We start from the raw sequence: 23,902 nt of genomic DNA, 5'->3' as shown, positions 1-23,902 counted from the left end.
ATAGACTTTGATAAGTATGTCTCACCACCTCTCTTCATAACCTTACCTTCGAATGAGCAGGCCCTCTTTCTTTCAGAAGTTTATACTGGGGTTGGACTCTATTGAAACGGGCTAACTCATTTACCAGACACATTGGAGTTTTCTCTTTGGGGTTTGCCATTTTATCTTGGAGAGAAGCTGTAAATAAAAAGGCTGTAAAGTTTTTGTGAAGAATTACTTTACAAAATGGAAGAAAAGCTACTTTTGACTTTTTTAGATTGAAGTTAGATTGAAAATTTGGATTAAATTATTTTCATGAATTTTATATAAAAAATTCAAATCCTCTAAAGTCTTCCATTACATGCAACAGAAATATGTATCACACTTTAAACAATAAATTAAGGTAATTTTTTCCCTAAGTACTTAAGTTGTTCTCTATACATTTTTTGATAACAGCATGCTTAAAGATTTTTAAGTAATATGATTATAACTTTTAGCTTATAACTTTCCTCTGAAAAAATTTTAGCATAAACACATAATTCTCCTGATTCTTATTACTGTAAAAACTAAATTCTAACTGGGGCACCTGGGCGGCTCAGTGGTTGAGCATCTGCCTTTGGCTCAGGGCGTGATCCTGGGATTCTGGGATCAGAGTTCTAAATCAGGCTCCCTACAGGGAGCCTGCTTCTCCCTCTACCTATGTCTCTGTGTCTCTCTCTCTCATGAATAAATAAAATCTTAAAAAAAAAAAAAAAAAACTAAATTCTGTCTACCTATTTTATCATTTGATCTTTCTTTTTCTTCTAATTTTGAGGCAGCATATTAATTGGAAGAGCTCTAGACTTGGGAATCAAGTCTAAGCTCGTACTTGCTCTGCCAACTATTTCTTAGTAACTTCCTTTTTTGTTTTTTTAACAAAATTTTAAAAGAAGTAGAAAGTATAATTAAACAAATGTTCATGTTCTTACCACCTAGAACTGAAATTAGTATTTTCCATGTTTAAGTCTTATTAAGAAAAAGTATTATATTCCAGTTAAGTTCCCTTTATACTTTCTAGAAACCACTACTATTTGAATTTAGAATATATTCCTCTGGAATATTTTAAAATACATTTATATATATGCATATATGTATACCCATGAAAAAATACACAGTCTTGAGATATACATGGTTTTGTAGCCACATTAATAGTAATATTTTTTTTTCATTAATAGTAATATTAAAAAGATATAATTTTCACAACTTACTCTCTTCACTCTTCATTATGTTTTTTATATTATAACTTACATAGACCCATTGCATTACTTTTAACTGCAGTACAATTTCCATCACAATACCGTATCAGTTTTCTAATCCACTCCCCTACTGATAGACATTTAGGTTCTTTCAATTCCTTACTCTTATGAATCAAAACACACTGTCAAATGGCACTTAGAATGATTGTACCAAATTACCTTCCTCGAGCAGTACAAGAATTACCACTTTCCTTCAGCCCTGAAAATATGGTCAGGTATTTTAATTGTTGACAATCTGATGTTTGACAAATGGTATCCCTCTATTAGTTTTTGTTTTCCCCACTATTATTTTAATTTGCGTTCCCATTCTCCTACTGAGGCTAATCACCTCATGTTATCAATCATTTGGGTTCCTTCTTTGGGAACAGCTCTTGTCCTTTCTATTGATTATTTTATGTATTATATTTACCACTTTTTCTTTTGTAGTCTGTGCTTGCCATGTCTTGTTCAAGAAATTCTTCCCTAATCTGCAAGGTCTTAGTGATTTTTTACTTAACTAAGCCTTCTACGTTTTAACCTTAAGATAAGGATAATAAATCTATCCTACTTATTAACTCACAGGTTGTTTTGAGGTTAAGATTTTTAAGAAACATCTTAAAACCTAAGCATAAAACATGCAAGTGGTTTACTTTCTGCTTATTTAAACTAGTCACAATGTGTGGAGAATACATTAAATGAATGGCAATAGGGGGTTTTAGAAACTTTATAAACTTTCTATGGCAAGTTTAATGAACAAAACAGTACTCTTAACTTTTTCATACTCTTTTCAGGATCAATAATTTAATATAATAATTCAATCACAATTATTATGATTAAGAAATTATTTGATTAAAAAACTACATAAATACCTAGAAAGGCACAAGTAAAAGAAGAAAGAACCTAAGCAACCAACTGTAGGGGCAATACAGTGACAGTGGATTCTATAGTTAAACCATTCTAAGTGGCCTGCAAAACAAACAAAACTAGTAATTATTACTTTTTGAAACAGCACAAAAAAGGCAAGAGTAAGTCAAGAGAGGTTTGAGGAAATCTGCATCTTACTCACTCCGCTGTAAATTTTTTAAACTGTACCAGAAAGTCAGTCATTAAATAAAATACAAAGTGACCTGGGCTACAATCGGTTTTGGTCCTTGCATACCATGGCATTAAATAACTCAAGTACAACAGATAACACAGATACCTGTATCTATATCAAAAAGCAAAGAAAAATGACAATTTGTTAAAAATGAGAAAATATTAAATTCTGCTAAAAATCATCTAACACTTACATAGCATTTATACCACTGTACAATTTTCATAACTCAGCAATGCTATATATTCATCGGCTAATATGCAAAAAATACTAGCATAACAAATACAATGTGACAATTTTATAGTGAAAATTTTTAATAGCATAGGTTTTTAATATTTTAAAATGTGATTAAAATGATAAGTTTATAGTTCTGTATACTTGTTTGGTAAGAAAACCTGATCTAAATCCCTTAAAGGAAAATGTCAACTAATACCATAGTGTTAAGCTTATATTCTTTTAACTTTGACTTTCTGTTTCATAAAAATTACACGAATCCAATAAAACATTTCAATGTGTAGCTCAAGTTTTGGTGTGAAAGGTGTGCAAATATACACAGGATCTCACTTAGATAAAGCTTTATAACTAAAATTTAAAGGTTTAAAAAAAATAAAAATAAAAAATAAAAATAAATAAAAATAAAATTTAAAGGTTTAAATTTGGTAAATTTAAAAATAATTAGTCCTAGTTGTAATTTATTTTACGAAATGATTAAAACTTTATTTTAAATAGCAATAGGCACCCAGGTGGCTCAATTGCTTAAGCAGCTGCCTTTGGTTCAAGTCATGACCCCAGGGTCCTGGGATGGAGCCCCCATTGGGCTCCCTACTCAGCAGGGGGCCTGCTTCTCTACTCCCTCTCTCTCTATTACCCCCACTTGTGCTCTGTCTCTCTCTCTCTCTCTCTCTCTCTCTCTCAATCTCTCTGTCAAATAAATAAATAAATCTTTTAAATATATAAATAATAAATAGCCGTGCCTCTATTTAATCAGAAATCTTATTAACTACTTGACAGAGCTCAGTGATAGAATAATAAAATAATAAAATAAAGGTCACTTTCTTAGACAGTAAAATAGAAATAATAGTTGTTTTTGTATTACTGGATAATTGTATGGACTGAATGAGATGATACAAGAACTGTTAACAATGATAAGAATCCATTATTACTCTGATTATAAACAATTTGTTAAAAGACACCACCATCATAAATAAATAAATAAATAAATAAATAAATAAATAAATAAAATAAAAAATAAATTAAAAAAAGACACCACCATCAAATTATGAAAAGTGATACAGTTTCACAAACTTTTTTTCATAGTCCTCCAAGCCAAAATATTCTGAGTTAAAATGTTCTGTTAGGATGAGTTGATTTTATTCATACAAATAGACTTCTTTAATATTCTGTAAAAATCATGTATGTTATTTTTTCCACTAACTTATGACATCCTAAGTTTGTTTCCACTGAAAAATTCCCAATTGCGATATAAAAGACATTTAAGATTTCTCATATTTGCATTAAGGGAATATTCTCTGTTGATATGAAATTTGTTTAAATTTCATGTAATTTGTATAAATATCACTATAACTTTGATAAGTAACACTGGTAAATAGATCCTTTAACAACCATAACAGCACATTCAACAAAAAATATACTCTTCTGGGGATCCCTGGGTGGCTCAGTGGTTAAGTGCCTGCCTTCAGCCCAGGGCATGATCCTGGAGTCCCGGGATCGAGTCCCCCGTCGGGCTCCCTGCATGGAGCCTGCTTCTCCCTCTTCCTGTGTCTCTGCCTCTCTCTCTCTCTCTGTGTGTGTCTCTCATGCATAAATAAAATATTTAAAAATATATATATATATACTCTTCTTTTTGAGATATACCCTTTTATATTTTTATAAAATGTCCTGACTCTCTGGAACTTCAATCTTTAAACTATACCAAAATAATGGAGCTGAGAGTTTTCAATCAACAGGCAAAATCTCTGTCCTGGGCACCTGGGTGGCTCAGTGGTTGAGCATCTGCCTTCGGCTCAGGTCGTGATCCCAGGGTTCCGGGATCAAGTCCTGTATTGGGCTCCCTGCTGGGGAGCCTGCTTCTCCTTCTGCCCATGTCTCTGCCTCTCTCTGTGTTTTCTTCATGAATAAAAAAAAATCTTTAAAAAAAAATAATCTCTGTCCCAAAAGTGCTCCCAGAATGGTATAAGAAACAGGCACATGGGATCCCTGGGTGGTGCAGCGGTTTAGCGCCTGCCTTTGGCCCAGGGCGCGATCCTGGAGACCCAGGATCGAATCCCACGTCGGGCTCCCGGTGCATGGAGCCTGCTTCTCCCTCTGCCTGTGTCTCTGCCTTTCTCTCTCTCTCTATGTGTGTGACTATCATAAATAATAATAAAAAATTAAAAAAAAAAGAAAGAAACAGGCACATACAATAAACACATCTACAGTATAAGTGCTATAATAAGGCTGTTATAGGAACTTCTTAGGTGAAGGAGGTACTGAAAGGCAGGTTTCAAGAGATGGTGGTTAGATTAACTAAGTAAAGTAGGAATTCACCAAGCTAGCAAGGGTAGAAGAAAGAAAGACAATTCAACCTTGTTCATAGCACACATGCAGAAGCAAGCAAATAACATACATCACATTCCAGCAAATAAAAGTGGATCATTAGCAGAAAACAGAATGCCTAGAAGGAAACGGCAGAAAAAAACTGACCAGAATCCACCAAAACACCAAAAGTTTCCTAAGCCAGAAATTAGAGTAGCAACATTTTCAAAGTAGTTAAATTGCAGCCAGAGCTGTTGCTAATATATAATCTACCTCACCTGCCAAGGCAAGTCTCTCCACAGAAGAATCCGTTTCCATCCCTGATCCCAGAAATGACCTGGACACAGTTTCTAAGTTTCTTTGCTGGTTTCCCTTCCCCTATGTCCTGCTATTGGAAGTGACTCATCCTAATTCCCAATAAAAGGGGGGGGGCGGGGGCGGGGGGGGACAAAACCAGAGTCAAAAGAGGAAAAAAAAAAAAGAGTCAAAAGAGCAAAAGAGTTGCATCATCTCATTCAATTCATATAGTTATCCAGTAATATAAAAGAGCAAAGAGTCCACATGCTCTTGCCTTGTAGGAGAAAGATGACTTCCTATCTATATCTGTAACTGAAACAAACCATATAACTTTAAGTTAGACTATAAGGTTGTCCAAGCAAAACCACTACCCAAGAATCAAACTGCTGTTATAATTGTCTACCTATTTGGGAAAAATTTAGGTTCCTACCTCATATAAACACAAAAATAAATTCCATAAATATTAAAGTGTAAAATATAAAAATATGACAAAAGCACAAGAAAATTTAGCTAAATGTCATAATCCTGAAAGATAAAAGGCTTTTCTAGATAAGAAGGGAAACCTTAAAGTCATAATGGCATAAACTGGCAGATTTATAACATAAAAATGTAAAACTCCCATACTAGCAAAACACATCACAAATGAGCCTTAAAAAGTATACAAACTGTAGAGAAATATTTGCAACATGTAAAGAAAAATTGCTAACACCCATAAAATACAAAGATGATAAAAAGAAAAAATTTTTTAATCTGACAGAAAAAAGGGCAAATGCACTCACAATCGACTCACAATATAATTTGAGTATACACATTCATTCAAAAAACTAATGTCTAAAGAGATAAAAATCTGAATTCCAGTGAAACGTAATTTACCACATTAAACTGGCAAAGATGACAAAATGATCATATTAAGTATTGGCAAGGCTGTGGGAAAATAGGTACAAACTATGCTGATGCAAACATAACTTAGGACAAACTTTCTGGTGAGCAATTCAGCAATACTGATTAAAGTTTCAATTGCAGGGCACTTGTTCCCAAAGTCAATTAAGCCTCTGACTCTTGGTTCAGATTGTGATCAGCTCAGATTGTGATCACAGGGTTGTGAGATTCAGCCCCAGGATGGGCTCTGCACTCAGTGAAGAATCTGCTTGAGTTTCTCTCCCTCTCTGTCGGCCCTAAACTCCTGCATACATGCTCCCTCTCTAAAATAAATAAGTAAATCTAAAAAAAAAGTTTCAATTGCATCTATCTTTAAAACAGCAATTCAAAAAAATAAAATAAAATAAAATAAAATAAAATAAAATAAAATAAAATAAAATAAAATAAAACAGCAATTTTCTATGTATTCATACTACGGGAAAACTCACATAAAATATACCGTAACATGGGCAGCCCAGGTGGCTCAGTGGTTTAGCGCCGCCTTTGGCCCAGGGCCTAATCCTGGAGACCCGGGATCAAGTTCCGCGTCGGGCTCCCTGTGTGGAGCCCGCTTCTCCCTCTGCCTGTGTCTCTGCCTCTCTTTCTCTCATGAATAAATAAATAAAATCTTTTTAAAAAATTATATACAGTCACAATCTGCATAGCAAGATTGTAATTCAAGAACTATAGACAAGCTAAATATTTATCCATCAACAATTAATTAAATAAACTACAATGGGACGTTCAACCTTGAAAAGATGAGATACAGAGCTTACGCACTGATATGGGAAATGTTACAAATGTTAAATGAAAAACAGGGAGCTTATTGCCCGATTTTTTTTTTTAATCAGGCACCTATGTATTAAAGAAGAAATGCAGGCAACTGGCAGAGAACAGAGGAAATCCTCACTTTCTATTTGAAGTACCACATTGTTTTACCTTTTTATGATGAATATATATATACATAAACTTTATATTTAAAATATTTTACAAAGCCATTCCAAAAGTAGGGAGTGGTTTATAGTGTAAAAGTCTTATTAGACACTATTTGCTACTGTCTTTGCTTTGCTAGTCTTTGCCAGGCCACCAAGGTTCTGAAAAACAGTAAGATGCTCAAGGACCTGATTCAAAGCAGGCCGAAAGTGCCATGTCTACAATTCCTAACTTACAAATGAAGTCACCTTGGGATTTATTTTTTTTAATTTTTATTTATTTATTCATGATAGTCACACAGAGAGAGACAGAGAGGCAGAGACACAGGCAGAGGGAGAAGCAGGCTCCATGCACCGGGAGCCCGACGTGGGATTCGATCCCGTATCTCCAGGATCGCGCCCCGGGCCAAAGGCAGGCGCCAAAGGCAGGCGCCAAACCATTGCGCCACCCAGGGATCCCATCACCTTGGGATTTAAACAATGCTAAAACATGGTGTAACCTTACCACATTTGATATGATCAATCTTAATTTTAGCCATTCTAATAGCTGTGTAATGGTATCTCACCGTGATTTTAATTTGCATTTCCCTAATGACTATATGTGTTGATCATCTTTTCATTTTTTCCACACTATCTGTATTTATCCTGTAATGAAGCATCCATCTGAATATTTTACCTATTTTTTAAATTGGGTTATTTTTCTTATTGTTTTATTTGAAGAGTTCTTTATATATTCTAAATATGTCATTAATCAGGTACATGTTTTGCAAAGATTTTTCTCCCAGAATCTGGCATCTCTTTTCATTTTCTTACCAGGTCTTTTGAAGAGCAGACTTAAATTTTAGTAACATCTAGTTTATCAATTTGTCCATTTTCACATTGTGCTCTTGGTGTTGTATCTAAGAAATCATTACCTAGTTGAAAGTCTCAAAGATTTTCTCCTACATTTTCTTCTAGAAGCTCTATAGTTTAAGGTTGTACATTTAGGTCTCTGAGCCATTTTGAAATAACCTTTGTACATGGTGCAAAATATTGATTCAGTTCCATTTTTTGTAGATCAATATCCAAGGCTCAAGCACTATTTGTGAAAAATGCTATTACATTTTTCACTGTATTGCTTTTTACGGCTTTGTCAAAATCAGTTATTGGTATGTAAGTGGGTTTATTTCTGGACTTTTTCATTGATCTATTTGTCTATTTTTAATGCCAATGTTGCTTTTACTGTTGCTTTATAATATTTCTTGAAATTAGGTAAGAGTGTCCCCCCAACACTGTTGTTTTTCACACTTGTTTTGGCTATTCTAAGCTTCTACATTTACATATGAGTTTTATTTTAGGCAAAATGCCTGCAAGGATTGGGGAAAAATTACCTTGAATATACAGATTAATTTGATGAAAATCAACATTTTAACAAAATTGAGTTTTCTAAGTCATGTACAGGTTATACAGTTGATTCTCAATATTGAAATAATATATCAATGATAATTATGTTTTATAATGTCACCATGAACAGAGAATTATCACTGCTGCTAGAGAAAAGACAAGTTCCTATAAACTTGTGTCACTTTTTCTCAATCAATATGTTACCTTGTCTTTTGTGTATTTCCACTACTTAGTATATATTGTTGATTCATTAACACTGAACTCAGAGCTTACGATATTCTAACTCCTGCCTGAACAAAGCTTATCTAAATACATGTGCCTTCTCTATAAGGCACATCACAATTTTCTTGTGCTTAAGAATTCTACACAGCACTCCAGCATCATGTTTAGGAACCATTTTAAACAACTAAATCAAAACAACAACAAAAAAACTACAAAAATACTAAAATTGTGGCACTGAATAGACCAAGAAAAGGACACTGGCTTAATGCATGAGAACTAAAACAAGAAAACAGAATGTCACCTTGTTCATTCTCATTTCAGACTATACATCAGGAAACTCAAATTTTGTGCCACTCTGCAAAGCACTGCAAGTATTGGTTTGGGGATTACAAATATATATGTATTTTTTTTAAGATTTTATTTACTTAAGAGAGTGAGAGAGAGAATGTGAGAGAGAAAGCAAGGGAGAGGCAGACAGAAAGGAAGAAGCAGACTCCCCACTGAGCTGGGAGCCAGATATAGGGCTCAATCCCAGGACGGCAAGGATCATGACCTGAGCCAAAGGTAGACACAACTGGCTGAGCCACCCAGGTGCCTCGGGATTACAAATATTTTAGCAAATAGTTTAATTCAAAATACAGAATCTGTATCAACCGTCTCAATTTATTTAGGTAGCTTCACTTTTTTTCAAAGATTTTATTTATTTGAGAGAGAGCAAGCACAGGTGGGAAGGGGCTGAGGGAGAGGGAGAAGCAGACTCCCCACTGAGCAGGGAGCCCTACACAGGGCTTAATCTCAGGACCCTGAGATTATGACCAAAGTAAACCAAAGGGAGACAACTTAACCAACTGACGGAGCCACCCAGGTGCCCCAGTATCCTTCACTTTCTATCACTGGTATTTTGTAGTTTTCAATTTTAACATATTTTAATGTATCAGTAAGTATTTCATATTTTTATATTTTTAAGTGGTAATTTTTATTTCAATTTATGGTTGTTCCTTACTACTTCACAGAAACCCATCTGATTTTTGTAAACAATCTTAGATACTTCAACCTACTAAACTCATTCAATTAGTGCTAATGGGATTCTATGAGATTTTCAACATAGACAATCAGGTCACCTGTGAATAAGAATAGTTTTACTCTTTCCTTTCCCATGTGAACAACATTTATCTTTTTTTGCTTCCCTGATTGCACTAGCTAGAACCTCTAGGACAACGCTGAGTAAGACTGGTGAAAATAAACATCTCTTATTCCTGATTTTACAAAGAAAGTATTCAATCTTTCATCAGTAAGTACAATGTCAGTAAATGAGGTGTGTCATGAATGTCCATTATCAGACTGAGGCATCTCACTTCTATTCCTAGTTAAAGGTTGTTTTGGGTTTTTCTAAATCAGGAATGGTTATGAATTACTCAAATGATTTTTTTGCATTTATTGAGATGATCATGATTTTTACTTTTTAGTTTGTAAATGTGAATTATATTGATTTTTTGGTTAAACCAACCTTGCATTCCTGGGATAAACGTCAAGTGGTCATGACATATTAACCTTTTAATACACTGTTGAATTTGATTTGCTGAAATTTGGTTTAGATTTTTGCATCTATATTCACAAGTCGTATTATTCTGAAGTTTAATTCTGGTTTCCCAGTAATGCTAGCATCACAGGCTTTGGAAAATATTCCCTGTACTTCAAATAATTTTAAAAAGTTGATGTAGAATTGATATTATTGCTTCTTATAGCGTTTTACATAATTCACCAGTGAAACGATCCAGACCTCAAGTTTTCCTTTTAAGGAGATTTTTAACTACAATTTCAATTTATTTAATACATAGAGGGCTATTCAGATTATCTATTATTTTATTCTACTTCCTTTGGGATTAATTTACTCTTCTTTTCCCACTTTTTTAAAGCAGAAACAGAAGTTATTTATTTGAGATCTTTATGTTCTAATGTAGACATTAAAGCTATAGACTCCCCTCTATAGATGGTGTTTTAGCAGCATTTTTAATGTTGTTTTTGTTCTCATTCAGTTTAAAATATTTCCCAATTTCCCACTTGATTTCTTCTTCTAACAGATTACTTATAAGCATGCTATTTAATTTCCAAATATTTGGGAATTTTTCCAAGGATCTTTCTATTAATGATTTCTAATTTAATTCCACTGTGGTTGAGCAGCCCCAGTGGCGCAGCGGTTTAGCGCCACCTGCAACCCAGGACGTGATCCTGGACCCTGGATCGAGTCCCACGTCGGGCTCTCTGTATGATGCCTGCTTCTCCTCCCTCTGCCTGTGTCTCTGCCTCTCTCTCTTTCTCTCTGTCTCTATGAATAAATAAATAAAATCTTAAAAAATATAATTCCACTGTGGTCTGAGAAGATTCTTTATGAACTGAATCCTTCTAAATTTATTGAGACTTCTTTCACAGTTGTATTTTGGTAAATGTTCTGTAAACTTTTGAACAAATATGTATTCTGCTCTTCTGTAAATCTAGATATAAGTGAAGCTGATTGACAATAGCATCTAACTTAATTGTACCTTTGGTAATTTTCTGTCCACTTGTTACATCAATTATTGAAAAGGGTTACTGAAATCTCTGACTATAGTTGTGAATTTATCTTTGCATTTCTATTAATTTAGTATTGAATGTTTTGAAGTTCAGTTATTAGGTGCATAAACATTAAACCCAGTATGTCCTCTTAATTAACTGACCCCATTATCACTATGACATAACCTTAATCCCAGATAATACTGAAATCTCCTTTGTCTGAAATTAATAAACTCACTCCAAGTTTCTTTCAAATAGGTTACCACATTGTATCATTTTCCACTCTTTACATTTAATCTATTTGTATTTCTAGTTAAAAGTGCTTCTTGTAGTAAGTATATCATTGGATCTTACCTTTTACTCAATCTTGCCCTCTGAATGGGGGTATTCAGAATATATTCACATTTATGTATCTAATGTGGCTATTATTCATTAGAACATTTCATCTTGTTCATTAGAACAAGTCATCTTGCTATTTATATTTGTCCAAGCTGATCTTTCCTTTTTCATATTGTCATGACTTCTGTTTGATTATTTTACATGATCTGCTTTTCTTCACTTCTTAGTTATGATTTACTTTAGTGGCTGCCTTAGAGTTTACAATATATATCTTTATCACAGTCTATCTTTAAGAGATATTAAAACCACCACCCAGTGTAGAGCATAAGAATCTTATACTTCGGGGATCCCTGGGTGGCGCAGCGGTTTGGCGCCTGCCTTTGGCCCAGGGCGCGATCCTGGAGACCCGGGATCGAATCCCACATCAGGCTCCCGGTGCATGGAGCCTGCTTCTCCCTCCGCCTGTGTCTCTGCCTCTCTCTCTCTCTCTCTCTCTCTGTGACTATCATAAATAAATAAAAAATTTAAAAAAAAAAAAAAAAAAAAAAAAGAATCTTATACTTCCATTTCTCCCTCACCCTTTAAGCTACTATTATTGTACATTTTACTTTATGTATGCTATACACCATACAGTATCTCATTAATATTTTTACCTAAAACTATTACATTTTAAAGAGATTAAGAAATTCTATATATTTTCCCAAGTAGTTACCATTTATTATGTTCTTTTTTTATTATAATTATTCAACTGATACCATTTTCCTATGAATGAGGTGCATACTTTAAAATTTTCCTGAAGGGGGACCTGGGTATTTCAGTTGGTTAAGCATCTGCCTTTGGCTCAAGTCATGATCCCAGGGTCCTGAGATCTATTCCTGCATCAGACTCCCCACTCAGCAGGGAGTCTACTTCTCCCTCTGCCCCTCCCCTATGCTCGTGCTCATTCAGTCTCTCTCATGCATTCTCTCTCTCTCTCAAATAAGGAAAATCATAAAATAAGATGCAATAAAATTTTCTTGTAGTGGAGGAAGTGTTAGCAATTAATTTCTTCAGCTTCCCTTTGTCTGAAAATGAATTTTTTCATCTTATTTCTGAAACAAATTTTTGCCAAATATAGAATTCTAGGGATATTACTTTTTCATCTTTCAGTATTTTGAAGACGCTATTCCTCTGATTTCTTGCTTATATTGGTTCTGACAAGAAATCTAATACTATCTTTATCTTGGTTTCTTGTGCACAACTTGATCATGTCATTTTCTCTGACTCCTTTTAAGATTTTTCTCTTTATCACTTGTATTTGGTAATTTGAATACCTGGGTGTAGTTTCCTCTTTACCTCCTATACTTAGTAGCTCACTGAACTTCCCTATGGTTTCATCTTAATAAAACTTATTTGGAAAGTCTGGGTTTATGGTTTCATCTTAATGAAACGTATTTGGAAAGTTTTTGACCACTATTTCTGGAAATACATTTTTATGTACCCTGCCATTTTTAGGAACTCTATTTATATATTTGTTTGAGGTATCCTACAGCTAATCGATGTTTCCCCAACCCCCTTTTTTTTTCTCTGTATGTTTCTATCAGCTGGTTTCTATTGCTATGCCTTCAAGTTCATTAATCTTTTCCCTGCAAGGTCTAATCTGCTATTTTTCTCATCCAGTATATTTTCCATCTCAGATGGAGTTTTCATCTTTAAAAGTTCTATATAGATCTTTTTGCATCTTACATGTTTCCAACTTTCTAAACATATGGAGTATAATTATAGCAAATAGTTTTAACATCCTCTGCTAATTCCATCATCTATGTCAATTCTGTATCACTATGATTATTTTCATTATGGGTCATGTTTTTAGGCATATATGGGAATCTGAATGACATGCACTATGAATTTCAACTTGCATGCTGGTATTTCCCACTCCTTTTTTTTTTTTTTTTAAGATTTTATTTATTCATTCATGAGAGACAGAGAGAGAGAGAGGCAGAGGGAGAGGCAGGTTCCACACAGGGAGCCCAATGTGGGACTCAATCCCGGGACTCCAGGATCATACCGAGCCGAAGGCAGGTGCTAAACCAGTGAGCCACCCAGGGATCCCGTATTTCCCACTCCTATAAATCTTCCTGAACTTTGTTCTGGGATATAGTTAAGTGATTTGGAAATATTTTGTTCTCTTGCTTTTATAATTTGTGATTCAAATCCAGAGCAACATTTCCTCAACTAGGGGAATGTGCCAAGCTCCACACCTCAGTTCTCAGTGCCTGGAAGTCTCTCAGTGTGGTAGGCTCAGGCCATTGTAGGGCTTACCTCACTTGTTTCTTGCCAGTCAAGAATCACTAACCATCACTGCCTCATGTGCAATGTCTTCAAAATTACATTTTGTGTACTCTGTTTTATGGAGCACGGGATTGTTTCATGATGAGTATAAATAGAGTCCCTCTTACTACATATGAGCCAGATGCAATCTTTGTACTTTTAATCTATCTTTACCCTTATATTCAAAATAAGTTTCTTGACACCATATATTTGAGTATTGCTTTTCTAGCCAATCAATCTGAATATTACTTTGTAACTAGATTGTTTAGGTCATTTATATTTAATTATCAAAAGAGTAAGATTTAAATCTAGTATTTTGCTATTTTTGTCCCATTTCTTGTTTATATCTCTTGTTTACTCCTTTTTTCACTTTTGCCTGCCTTTTTGTGGACTGATCAGTTTATAATATTCAATTTCATCTCCCACCATGGGCTTATACATTGTTTTTCTTTATTTTTTATTAGCATTTGTTCTAAAATATAAAAAGTATACCCTCAAATAAATATTATACCACTTTACATAGGGTATAAGCACCTAAAAATACTATACTTCCCTTTCTCCTGTACCATTCTCCATGCTACTGACATCAGTTAATCAATCTATTTTCATGTATGCTAGTACACTAATTCACTATTATCTTTGCTTTAAATAACTATCTTTTGAAAGGTTTAAAAATGAAAAAAATATATTTTATATTTACCCCATATTTTATCATTTCTTGCACTCTTCATTCGTTTTCACAGATCCAAATTTCCACCTGTTAAGTATTTTCCTTTTGCCTAAATAGCTTCCTTTAAGATTTCTTGTAGTGCAAATCTGCTGAAAATAAATTCTCTCAGATTCTGCTTCTCAAAAGTTGTTTCCATTGCAAATCATCTATCTGGATAAGGAACCAATATCCGGAATATATAAAGAATTCTGATCTCTCAAAAACAACAATAAATAAATCTCAATTTTTAAAAAAAGGCAAGAAACTCAAATAGACATTTCTTCAAAGATGATATACAAATAGCCATCAAGCATATGAAAAGATACTCAAAATCACTAATTATCAGAAAAATGCACATCAAAACCACAATGAAATACTACTTCACACCCATCAGAATGACCATTAATCAAAAAAGAAAAGGAAGAAAGGAAGGAGAAAAGGAAAAAAGTATTGGTGAGGATGTGGTTCCACATAAATTTTAGAATTATTTGGTCTAGCTTTATCAAAAATACCACTGGAATTTTTATAAGGATTGCACTGAATTTGCAGCTTGCTTTGGGTGTTATGGATATTTCAATATCAATTCTTCCAGTCCATGAGCATGATAATGTATTTATCTTTGTATCCTTTTCAGTTGCTTTCATGGTGTCTTAGTTTTCAGGGTATAGGTCTTAAACCTCCTTGATGAAATTTATTGCTGGGTACTTTATTCTTTTTGATACAATTATAAATGAGATTGCCTTCTCAATTACTTTCTGATAACTCATTATAGAAACCCCACAGATTTCCATATGTTGCTTTTGTATCCCATTAATTTACTGAATTCATTTATTAGTTGTAAAAGGTTCTGGTGAAGTCCGTTGGGTTTTCTATATATAGTATCATCTCATATTTAGGTAGTGAGTTTTACTTCTTCATTTCCAATTTGGATGCCTTTTATTTCCTCTTCCTACCAATTGCTGTAGCTAGGATTTCCAACACTGTGTTGAATAAAAGTGGGGAGAGTGAGCATCCTTTTATTCCTGATCTTAGAGGGAAAGCTTTCATCTGTTTACCACTGAGTATAATGTTAACTGTGGGTTTATTATGCCTTTGTTATGTTGAGGTACATTCCCTCTGTATCCACTTCTTTTGAGAGTTCTTGTCAAAAATGCATGTTGAAATTTGTCAAATGCTTTTTCTGCATCTACAAAGATGATCATACAATTATTTCCTTCATTTTGTTAATGTGGTGTATCATGTTAGCTGATTTATGGATGTTGAGTAATCCTTGCATCCCTCAAATAAATCTCACTTGACCATGATTTATTATCCTCTTAATTATCCTCAGTTTGCTAATATTTTGTTGAGAATTTTTGCATCAATATTCATTGGTGATATTGGCCTGTAATTTTCTTTAAAATTGTATGTGGTGTCCTTTTATTTTTAAAGATTTTATTTATTCATGAAAAGCAGAGACACAGGCAGAGGGAGAAGCAGGCTCCCTATGGGGAGCCCAGTGTGGGACTCAAACCCCAGGATCACAACCTGAGCCAAAGGCAGATGCTCAAACCACTGAGCCACCCAGGCATCCCTTATGTGGTATCCTAATCTGGTTTGCTACCAGGCCTCACAAAATGAGTTTGGAAGTATCCTCTCCTCAATTTTTTGGAAAAGTTTGAAAAGGATGGGTATTAAATTTTTTTTAACGTTTGGTAGAAATCCAGTGAAACCACCTGATCTTGGACTTTTCCTTGTTGGGAGGTTTTTGATTACTGACCAATTTCCTTAGTAGTAATTAGTTCATTCGGATTTTCTATTTCTTAATGATTCAGTCCTGAAAGACTATGTTCCTAGGAATTTATCCATTTCCTCTAGTTTGTCCGATTTGTTAGCATATATTTGCTAATGGTCTCTAATGATCCTTTTTACTGTGGTGTCAAATGTAATTTCTCCTGTTTCAATTTCTGGTTTTGATATTAGGGCTTTCTCTTTTTTTCTTGGTTAGTCTATATGTTTGTCAACTTTATCTTTTCAATGAACTGTCTCTTAGCTTTATTAATTTTCTATTATTTCTCAGTCTCTATTTCATTTATTTCTCCTCTGATCTCTATTATTCTTTTCTTCCACTAATTTGAGCTTCATTGGTCCTTTTTTCCTAGCTCCTTCAGGTGTAAATTAGGTTGAGATCTTTCTTGTTTCTTGAGGTAGTCCTGTATTACTATAATATTAACATATTAATATTATATTTAATATCATAAAATATAATGTTAATTAAGTTGATATAGTATCTTAAAATTGCTTTTAAGCAATTTACTATTGCTTTGGTATGTCAATTGCTTTTGACATACCAAAGATTTTGGTATGTCAGAGTTTTTTTTTCATTTGTCTCTCAGTACTTATATTTCTATTTTCATCTCTCAGCATGTCTTTGCTATCTTCAATATCTATTGGTCGTTGAGCAGCATGACATTTAACCCCCCCATTTTAGTGTTTTCAAGTTTTCTTCTTGTAATTGATTTCTAGTTTCATATTCATTGTAATCAGAAAAGATGGTCAATAGGAGTCAATCTTTTTTAATTTACTGAGGCTTAATTGGTGGCCTAACATGTGCTCTAGCCCAGAGAAGATTCCATGTGCACTTGAGAATAACATGTATTGTTGCTTTTGAATGGAATGTTCTGAATATATTAAGGCCATCTGATGTCATATAAGGCTGATGTTTCCTTATTAATTTTCTGTCTGGATGATCTAATCATTGATGTAAGTGGGTGTCAAAGTCCTCTACTATTATTGAATTGCTATCAATTTCTCCCTTTAGGTCTGTCAATATTTGCTTTAGATGTCTTGATGTTCCTATTTTGGGTGCATACATATTTATTAATGTTATTTCTTCTTTTGGACTGACCCCTTTATCATTATGTAATGCCCTTCCTTGGCTATTATTATGATTTTTGCTTTCAAATCTACTTTGTTTGCTATAATAGCTTTTTTTTTTTTTTTAATATGCTCTACACCCAACCTGGGGCTTGAACTCATTACCTTGCAATCAAGAGGCACATGCTCCACCAACAAAGCCATCCAGGCACCCTTCCAGCTTTCTTTTCATTCCTATTTGCATGGAATAGCCTTCCCCATCCCTTCATTTTTAGTCCATATATATCCTTACTTCTGAAGTGAGACTCGTGTGTGTGTGTGTGTGTGTGTGTGTATGTGTATATATATATGGTCTTGTTTTGCTTTTTCTTAAATCCATTCAGCCACTGCATCTTTTGAATAGAGAGTTTAGTCCATTTACAATTACAGTAAAGTATGTACTTATTTCCATTTTGTTGTTTTCTGGCTGTTTTCATAGTTCCTCTGCTCCTTTCTTATTTCTCTTTCTTTCTGGTTTGCTTTCTTTAGTGTTATATTCAGACTCCTTTCTCATTTTCTCTTGTGTATTTATTGTAACTTTTTGCTTTGTGGTTACTATGAGGTTCATATATAACTTATTATGTATAGAATGGTCTGCTTTGAGACAACAGTAGTTAAATTTGAACATATTCCAAAACATATTTTCTTCACCCCTGCCCATGTTTTATATATTTTTTTAAGATTTTTAATTTATTTATTCATGAGAGACACACAGAGAGAGAGAGAGAGAGAGAGAGAGAGAGAGAGAGCCAGAGACACAGGCAGAGGGAGAAGCAGGGTCTATGCAGAGAGCCCGATGTGGAACTTGATCCCGGGTCTCCAGGATCAGGCCCTGGACTGAAGGCGGCACTAAACCACTGAGCCACCCAGGCTGCCCACGTTTTATATTTTTGATGCCACGTTTTGTATCATTTTATGCAGTCCTTAACTAATTATCATAGTTTCAATTTACTATTTTTGTCTTTAAGCTTTATACTTGCTTTGTAAGTGATTTATCCTCCACTTTAATTTTTTTTTGGCGGGGGGGGGGGGCAGAGAGAGAGGGAGAGAGGGACTCTCAAGAAGGCTCCACACCGGGATCCCTGGGTGGCGCAGCGGTTTGGCGCCTGCCTTTGGCCCAGGGTGCAATCCTGGAGACCCGGGATCGAATCCCGCATCAGGCTCCCGATGCATGGAGCCTGCTTCTCCCTCTGTCTGTGTCTCTGCCTCTCTCTCTCTCTCTGTGACTATCATAAATAAATAAAAATTAAAAAAAAAAAAGAAGGCTCCACACCCAGCACAGAGCTTGATATGGGGCTCTATCTCATAACCTTGTGATCATGACCTGAACCAAAATTAAGAGTTGGATGCTTAATTGACTGGGCCACCCAGGCACCCCTGATCCACTACTTTTAATATATATTTACCTTTTCCAGTGAGATTTTTACTTCCATACATTTTGTTATTAATGTCATTTCTTTTCAGTTTATAGAAGATCCTTAAACATTCCTTATAAGGCTGATTTAATAGTGATGAACTCCTTTATGTTTCGATTATCTGAAAACTCTTAATCTCTCCTTCAATTCTGAATGATAACCTTGCCAAGTACAGAATTCTTGGTTGGAAGTTTTCTGTTTGTTTTTGTTTTGTTTTGTTTTTTTCCATTCAGCACTTTGAATACGTCATGCCACTCTCTTCTGGCCTGCAAAGTTTCTGCTGAATATGAATGTTATCCCAAGCGAATGTTATCCCACCTGATGTTGTCCCAAGGATCCCTTATCTTCATTTTTTAAAATTCTTTTGTTTTCACTACTGTGCCTATGTGAGCTCCATTGCTCTGTCATCCAGTTCACTTTTCCAATACTCAGTTCATCCAGTCTGCTGTTGAACCCGCCTTGTATATTTTTCAATTTAGTTTGCTCTTCAGCTCTGTAACTTCCGTTTGACCTTTCTTTTATTGTCTCTTTATGAAAGATCTGTGTTCATCTATTCTTCTCCCAAGTTCAGTGAGCAGCTGTATGACCATTAACTTTGAACTCTTTATCAGGTTTGGATTGCATATCTCCATTTCATAAATATCATTTTCTGATGTTTTATCTTTTTCTTTCACTTCGAACATTGTCTCTCATCTTGCCTAACTCATTTGTTTTTAGTTATCAGCAAATCAACCTATCTCTCCTTGTGGAGCAGCCTTGAAGGAGCAGCCTTGTGTAGGAGGTGTCACGTGCACCTCAAAAGCAAAATCCCCTCTGATCACCAGAGCTAGATCCTCATGTGGGTTGTATGCACTGGCTATTGTGGTGGCACCATGTCTGTAGCACAGGGTGAGTGAAGTTGGCATCTAACTCGGCTGCAGCATGTGGCTGTGTAGAGCTTTCACCTGGCTCCAACATGTGATTGCACTGTGGGAGTGGGCAGGGTTCTCAGCTGGGTGTGCCCACTGGCTCTAGCAATTTGAAAGATAATTACAAAATGGTTTCCACCAGAACTAACATTAGCAAGGTAGGATGAGTTCACAAATACAGCACCCATCAATGTCTTCATTTCCAGAGAAATGTCCCAACAGTTTCCTGCCTGACAGATGCCTTAAAATTACTAAGTGGGTCTTCTTCACAAAAGCCCTTTTTTTTTTAAAGATTTTATTTATTTATTCATGAGAGACACAGAGACCGAGAGAGGCAGAGACACAGAAAGAGGGAGAAGCAGACTCCATGCTGGGAGCCTGACATGGGACTCAATCCCAGGTCTCCAGGATCACACCCTGGGCTGAAAGTGGTGCTAAACCACTGAGCCACCCATGCTGCCCACAAAGGCACTTTTCAATGTGGTATTTCTGTGCTGGTCCTGGGGTGAGTATATGTGCAAACGCTATGAGAATGGGTTCTCCATTCCCTAGTTTTATGGTTTCTCTTGATATAATCCCGGTTGGTTTTCAAAGCCTGGTGTTTAGGTGGCTTATCTCTCTTGTGCAGGACCTAAGGATTTGGGTTCCTATTGTGAAGAACAATAGGAACTTGCTCTTGCTCCTTGGGAAAAGTTTTGTATTTTTGAGTTTTCTCCTGATTGTGTATCACACCTGGGATGGGTGTCTTTGCAAAATGATGTCTCCACATCTTCTCCCCATCTCAATGCTCTTTTTTGTCCTTTGTTATAGAGGCTCTGTTCCTTTGGTCTTGTGGTCTTTTAAGAGGAAATTATTTCATATGTGGTTATTTGTTGCAGGAGGAGCAAGCTCATGGTCTTCCTACAGCACCATCTTGAATCCAACTTATTTTTTATTTTGAGGTAAAATTGATATAACACCAAATTAAGCATTTTGAAATGAACAAACCAGTGGCTTTTAGTACATTTGCAATGTTGTGCAACTACCACCTCTATCTTGTTCCAAAGTATTTTTATCACCCCACAAAGAAACTTTGTACCCATTAGGCAGCTGCATTCTATTTCCCTTACCTCTAGGCCCTAGCAAACACCAATCTGAGTTCTGTTTATACAGAATTACTCATTATGGATATTTCATATAAATGGAATCATATAGTACGTGACCTTTGCATCTGACTTATTTCACTCAGCAAAACGTTTTTCAAGGTTCACCACACTGTAGCATATATCAGTATTTCAGTTTTGTTTTGTTTTTTTATATATAGTTGAATAAGAGCCAATGGTATGTATATATCAAAATTTGTTCATTCTTCCATCTACAGGCATTTGGGCTGCTTCCATCATTTGACTCTTGTAAATAGTATTACTATGAACTAGCGTGTGTGTGTGTGTGTATGTTTTCAGTTCTTTTGGGTATACACCTAGGAGTGGAATGCCTGGGTTATATGCTAATCCTATGTTTAATTTTTTATAGAACTGCCAGACTATTTTCCACAGAAGGTAAACCATTTTACATTCCCACCAGCAATGTACAAGGATCTGCTTCTCTACATCCTCACCCACACTAGTTACTGGTTTTGTTTTTTATACTAACCATGCTACTGGGGATGAAGTGATACATCATTGTGATTTTTATCTGCATTTCCCTCATCACTAACAAGTTCGAGTATTTCTGCATTTGTATATTGGCTATTTTTATATTTTCTTTAGAGAATTGTCAATTCAAGTCCTTTGCCCATTTTTTAGTTGGGTTGTTTGTAGTTTTGTTGTTGTCAGGGTTTTAGTTCTTATGTTTAGGTCATTGATCCATTTAGAATGTGTATATTATTTTATTTTTCCCCTCTCAATTCTTTTCCATTAATTTATATGTCTATCCTTATGTCAGTACTACACTGTTTTGACTACTGGAGCTTTACAGTATGTTTTAGAAATGGACAAGTATGAGTCCTCCAACTCTATTCATTTTCAAGAACAGAGTTTTGGCCTACTACAATTTCATGTAAATTTAAGAATCTGCTTTTCTAGTTCTGCAAAAAGGTCACTAGAATTCTGATAGAGATCACATTGAATCTGCACATTGCTTTGCATAGTACTACCACCTCAACAATAACACAGAATATCTTTCCATTTATTTAGGTCTTCTTTAAGTTATTTTATTTAATTTCAACAATGTTTTGTAGCTTTTAGTATACAAATCTTTCAATTTCTTAGGTTTTTGAACAATATTAAATGGAACAGTTTTCTTAGTTTCCTTTTGGGATTATTCATTGCTAGTATACAGAAACAATTTTATTTTGTGTGTTGCTCTTATACCAATTTTTCTGAATTGTGTATTAGCTCTAGTGGGTTTCTGCAGATTCTTTGGGGTTTTTTATTATGAGTTCATGATGTCTACAAATAGAAACAATTTTACTTCTTTCCCAATTTGGATGTTTTTTCTTTTTCTTGCCTAACTTCTCTGGCTGTGACTCCTACCACAATGTTGAAGAGCAGTACAAAAGTAAGCACACTTGTCTTGTTCCTGATCACAGGTAAAAGTGTTCAGTCTTTCACTGTTGAATTGGAGGTTAGCTGTGAGTTTTTCATAAATCCCTTTTATCATACTGAAGAATTTCCCTTCTTTTCCTAGTTTTGGAGTGTTTCTATTACAAACAGGTGTTATATTTTTCAAAAGTCTTCCTTATTAACTGATGATGTTTGTTTGTTTATCTTCATCCTTGTAAGGCAGTGTATTATACTGATTTCCCTATGCTGAACAGCTCTGGGCATTCCTACCTGGATAAATTCCATTTGGTCATGGTATATAACCATTTAAATATACGACAGGATTCAGTTTCTTAGTGTTTTGTTGAAGATTTTTGCAGTTGTATTCATAAGGAATATCAATCTGTAATTTTTGCATTGTTTCTCATGGTGTCTGGCTGGCTTTGGTATCAGAGTAATGCTGGTCTCACTGAATTAGGAATTGTTCTATGTCCTATTTTGGGGAAGAGTCTGAGATGAACTGGTGTTAATTCTTTAAATGTTTGGTAGAATTCACCAGTAATATCATCTGGTCCTGGACTTTTCTTTCTTTGGGAGGGATTTTTTTATTATTATTACTAATGCAATCTGTTTGCTTCTTATAGATCAGTTCACATTTTCTATTGCTTCTTGAGTCAGTTTTGGTTATCTGTTTCTAAGAATTTGTCCATTTCACATAGGTTATCCAATTTGTTAATATACAGTTATTAATAGTATTCTCTTATAACCTTTTTTATTTCTTCAATAAAGAAATAAATATTTCAGCCGCAATATTCCCACTTTCGTTTCTGATTTTAGTTACATGCATCACTGCTTTCCCCCCCTTTTTTGTGAGTCTAGGTAAAGGTCTGTAAATTTTGTTGATTCCTCAAAGAATGAACTTTTGGTTATGCTGATTCTGTTATTTCCTATACTCCATTTCACTTGTCTCCATTTTAATCTTTATTATTTCCTTTCTTTGGCTCACTTTGAGTTTAATTTGCTCCACTTTTTCTAGTTTCCATAAGGTGAAAAATTAGATTATTTGAATTCTTTTGAGCTCTTCTTTTTAAATATAGGTACTTACTGCTACAAATTTCCCTCTGAGCACTGCTTTTGCTGCATCTCATTAAGTTGTGGTATGCTGTGTTTTCATTTTTACTTGTGTATAATTATTTTCTAATTTCCCCCTTTGACCTGCTGGGTATTTACGAGTATGTTGTTTAATTTCTACGTATTTGTGAGTTTCCCAGTATTATTGACTTCTAGTTTCACACCAGTGTGACCAAGATACTTTTATGATTTCAGTTACTTAAACTGTATTGAGATTTTGTGTGCGTGTGTAGGCAGCCCAGTGGCCTAGCAGTTTAGCACCACCTTCGGCCGGGTCTGTGATCCTGGAAACCCAGGATCGAGTCCCGTGTTGGGCTCCCTGCATAGAGCCTGCTTCTCCCTCTCCCTCTGCCTGTGTTTCTGCCCCCCACCCCTGTCATAAATAAATTTAAAAATTTTAAAAAAAAAAAGGAGGGGGGGGTTTTGTGGTCTAACATATGGACTACCCCTTGTAGAGTGTTTCACGTGCACATGGGAAAAAATGTGTATT

At 34.9% G+C, this 23,902-nt stretch overlaps 1 protein-coding gene across 21 annotated transcripts in view; it reads right to left on the bottom strand.

The window, feature by feature from the left end:
• STAU2 (staufen double-stranded RNA binding protein 2) overlaps nt 1–23,902 on the bottom strand; it is a 297,168-nt gene that overhangs the window by 259,209 nt on the left and 14,057 nt on the right. For 8 of the 21 annotated variants that reach the window (XM_041769188.1, XM_041769192.1, XM_041769204.1 and 5 more), the window contains 2 exons: nt 14,533–14,712; nt 47–192 (listed from right to left, as the gene is read on the bottom strand). The exons of 3 other annotated variants lie outside the window; for them this stretch is intronic. In XM_041769188.1, the coding sequence (XP_041625122.1) occupies nt 47–192; nt 14,533–14,563 (177 nt within the window). In that variant the 5' untranslated portion in view covers nt 14,564–14,712. Of the gene's footprint in view, nt 1–46; nt 193–5,159; nt 5,179–14,532; nt 14,713–23,902 lie in introns of those variants that run through there. 10 more of the 21 variants (XM_041769199.1, XM_041769198.1, XM_041769202.1 and 7 more) reach the window with 6 other exon arrangements.

This window comes from Vulpes lagopus, chromosome 9 (genome assembly GCF_018345385.1).
Source record: "Vulpes lagopus strain Blue_001 chromosome 9, ASM1834538v1, whole genome shotgun sequence".
NCBI lineage: Eukaryota > Metazoa > Chordata > Mammalia > Carnivora > Canidae > Vulpes > Vulpes lagopus.
The sequence above is the reverse complement of the archived record's forward strand: the minus strand, read 5'-3'. Positions and strand labels throughout refer to the sequence as shown.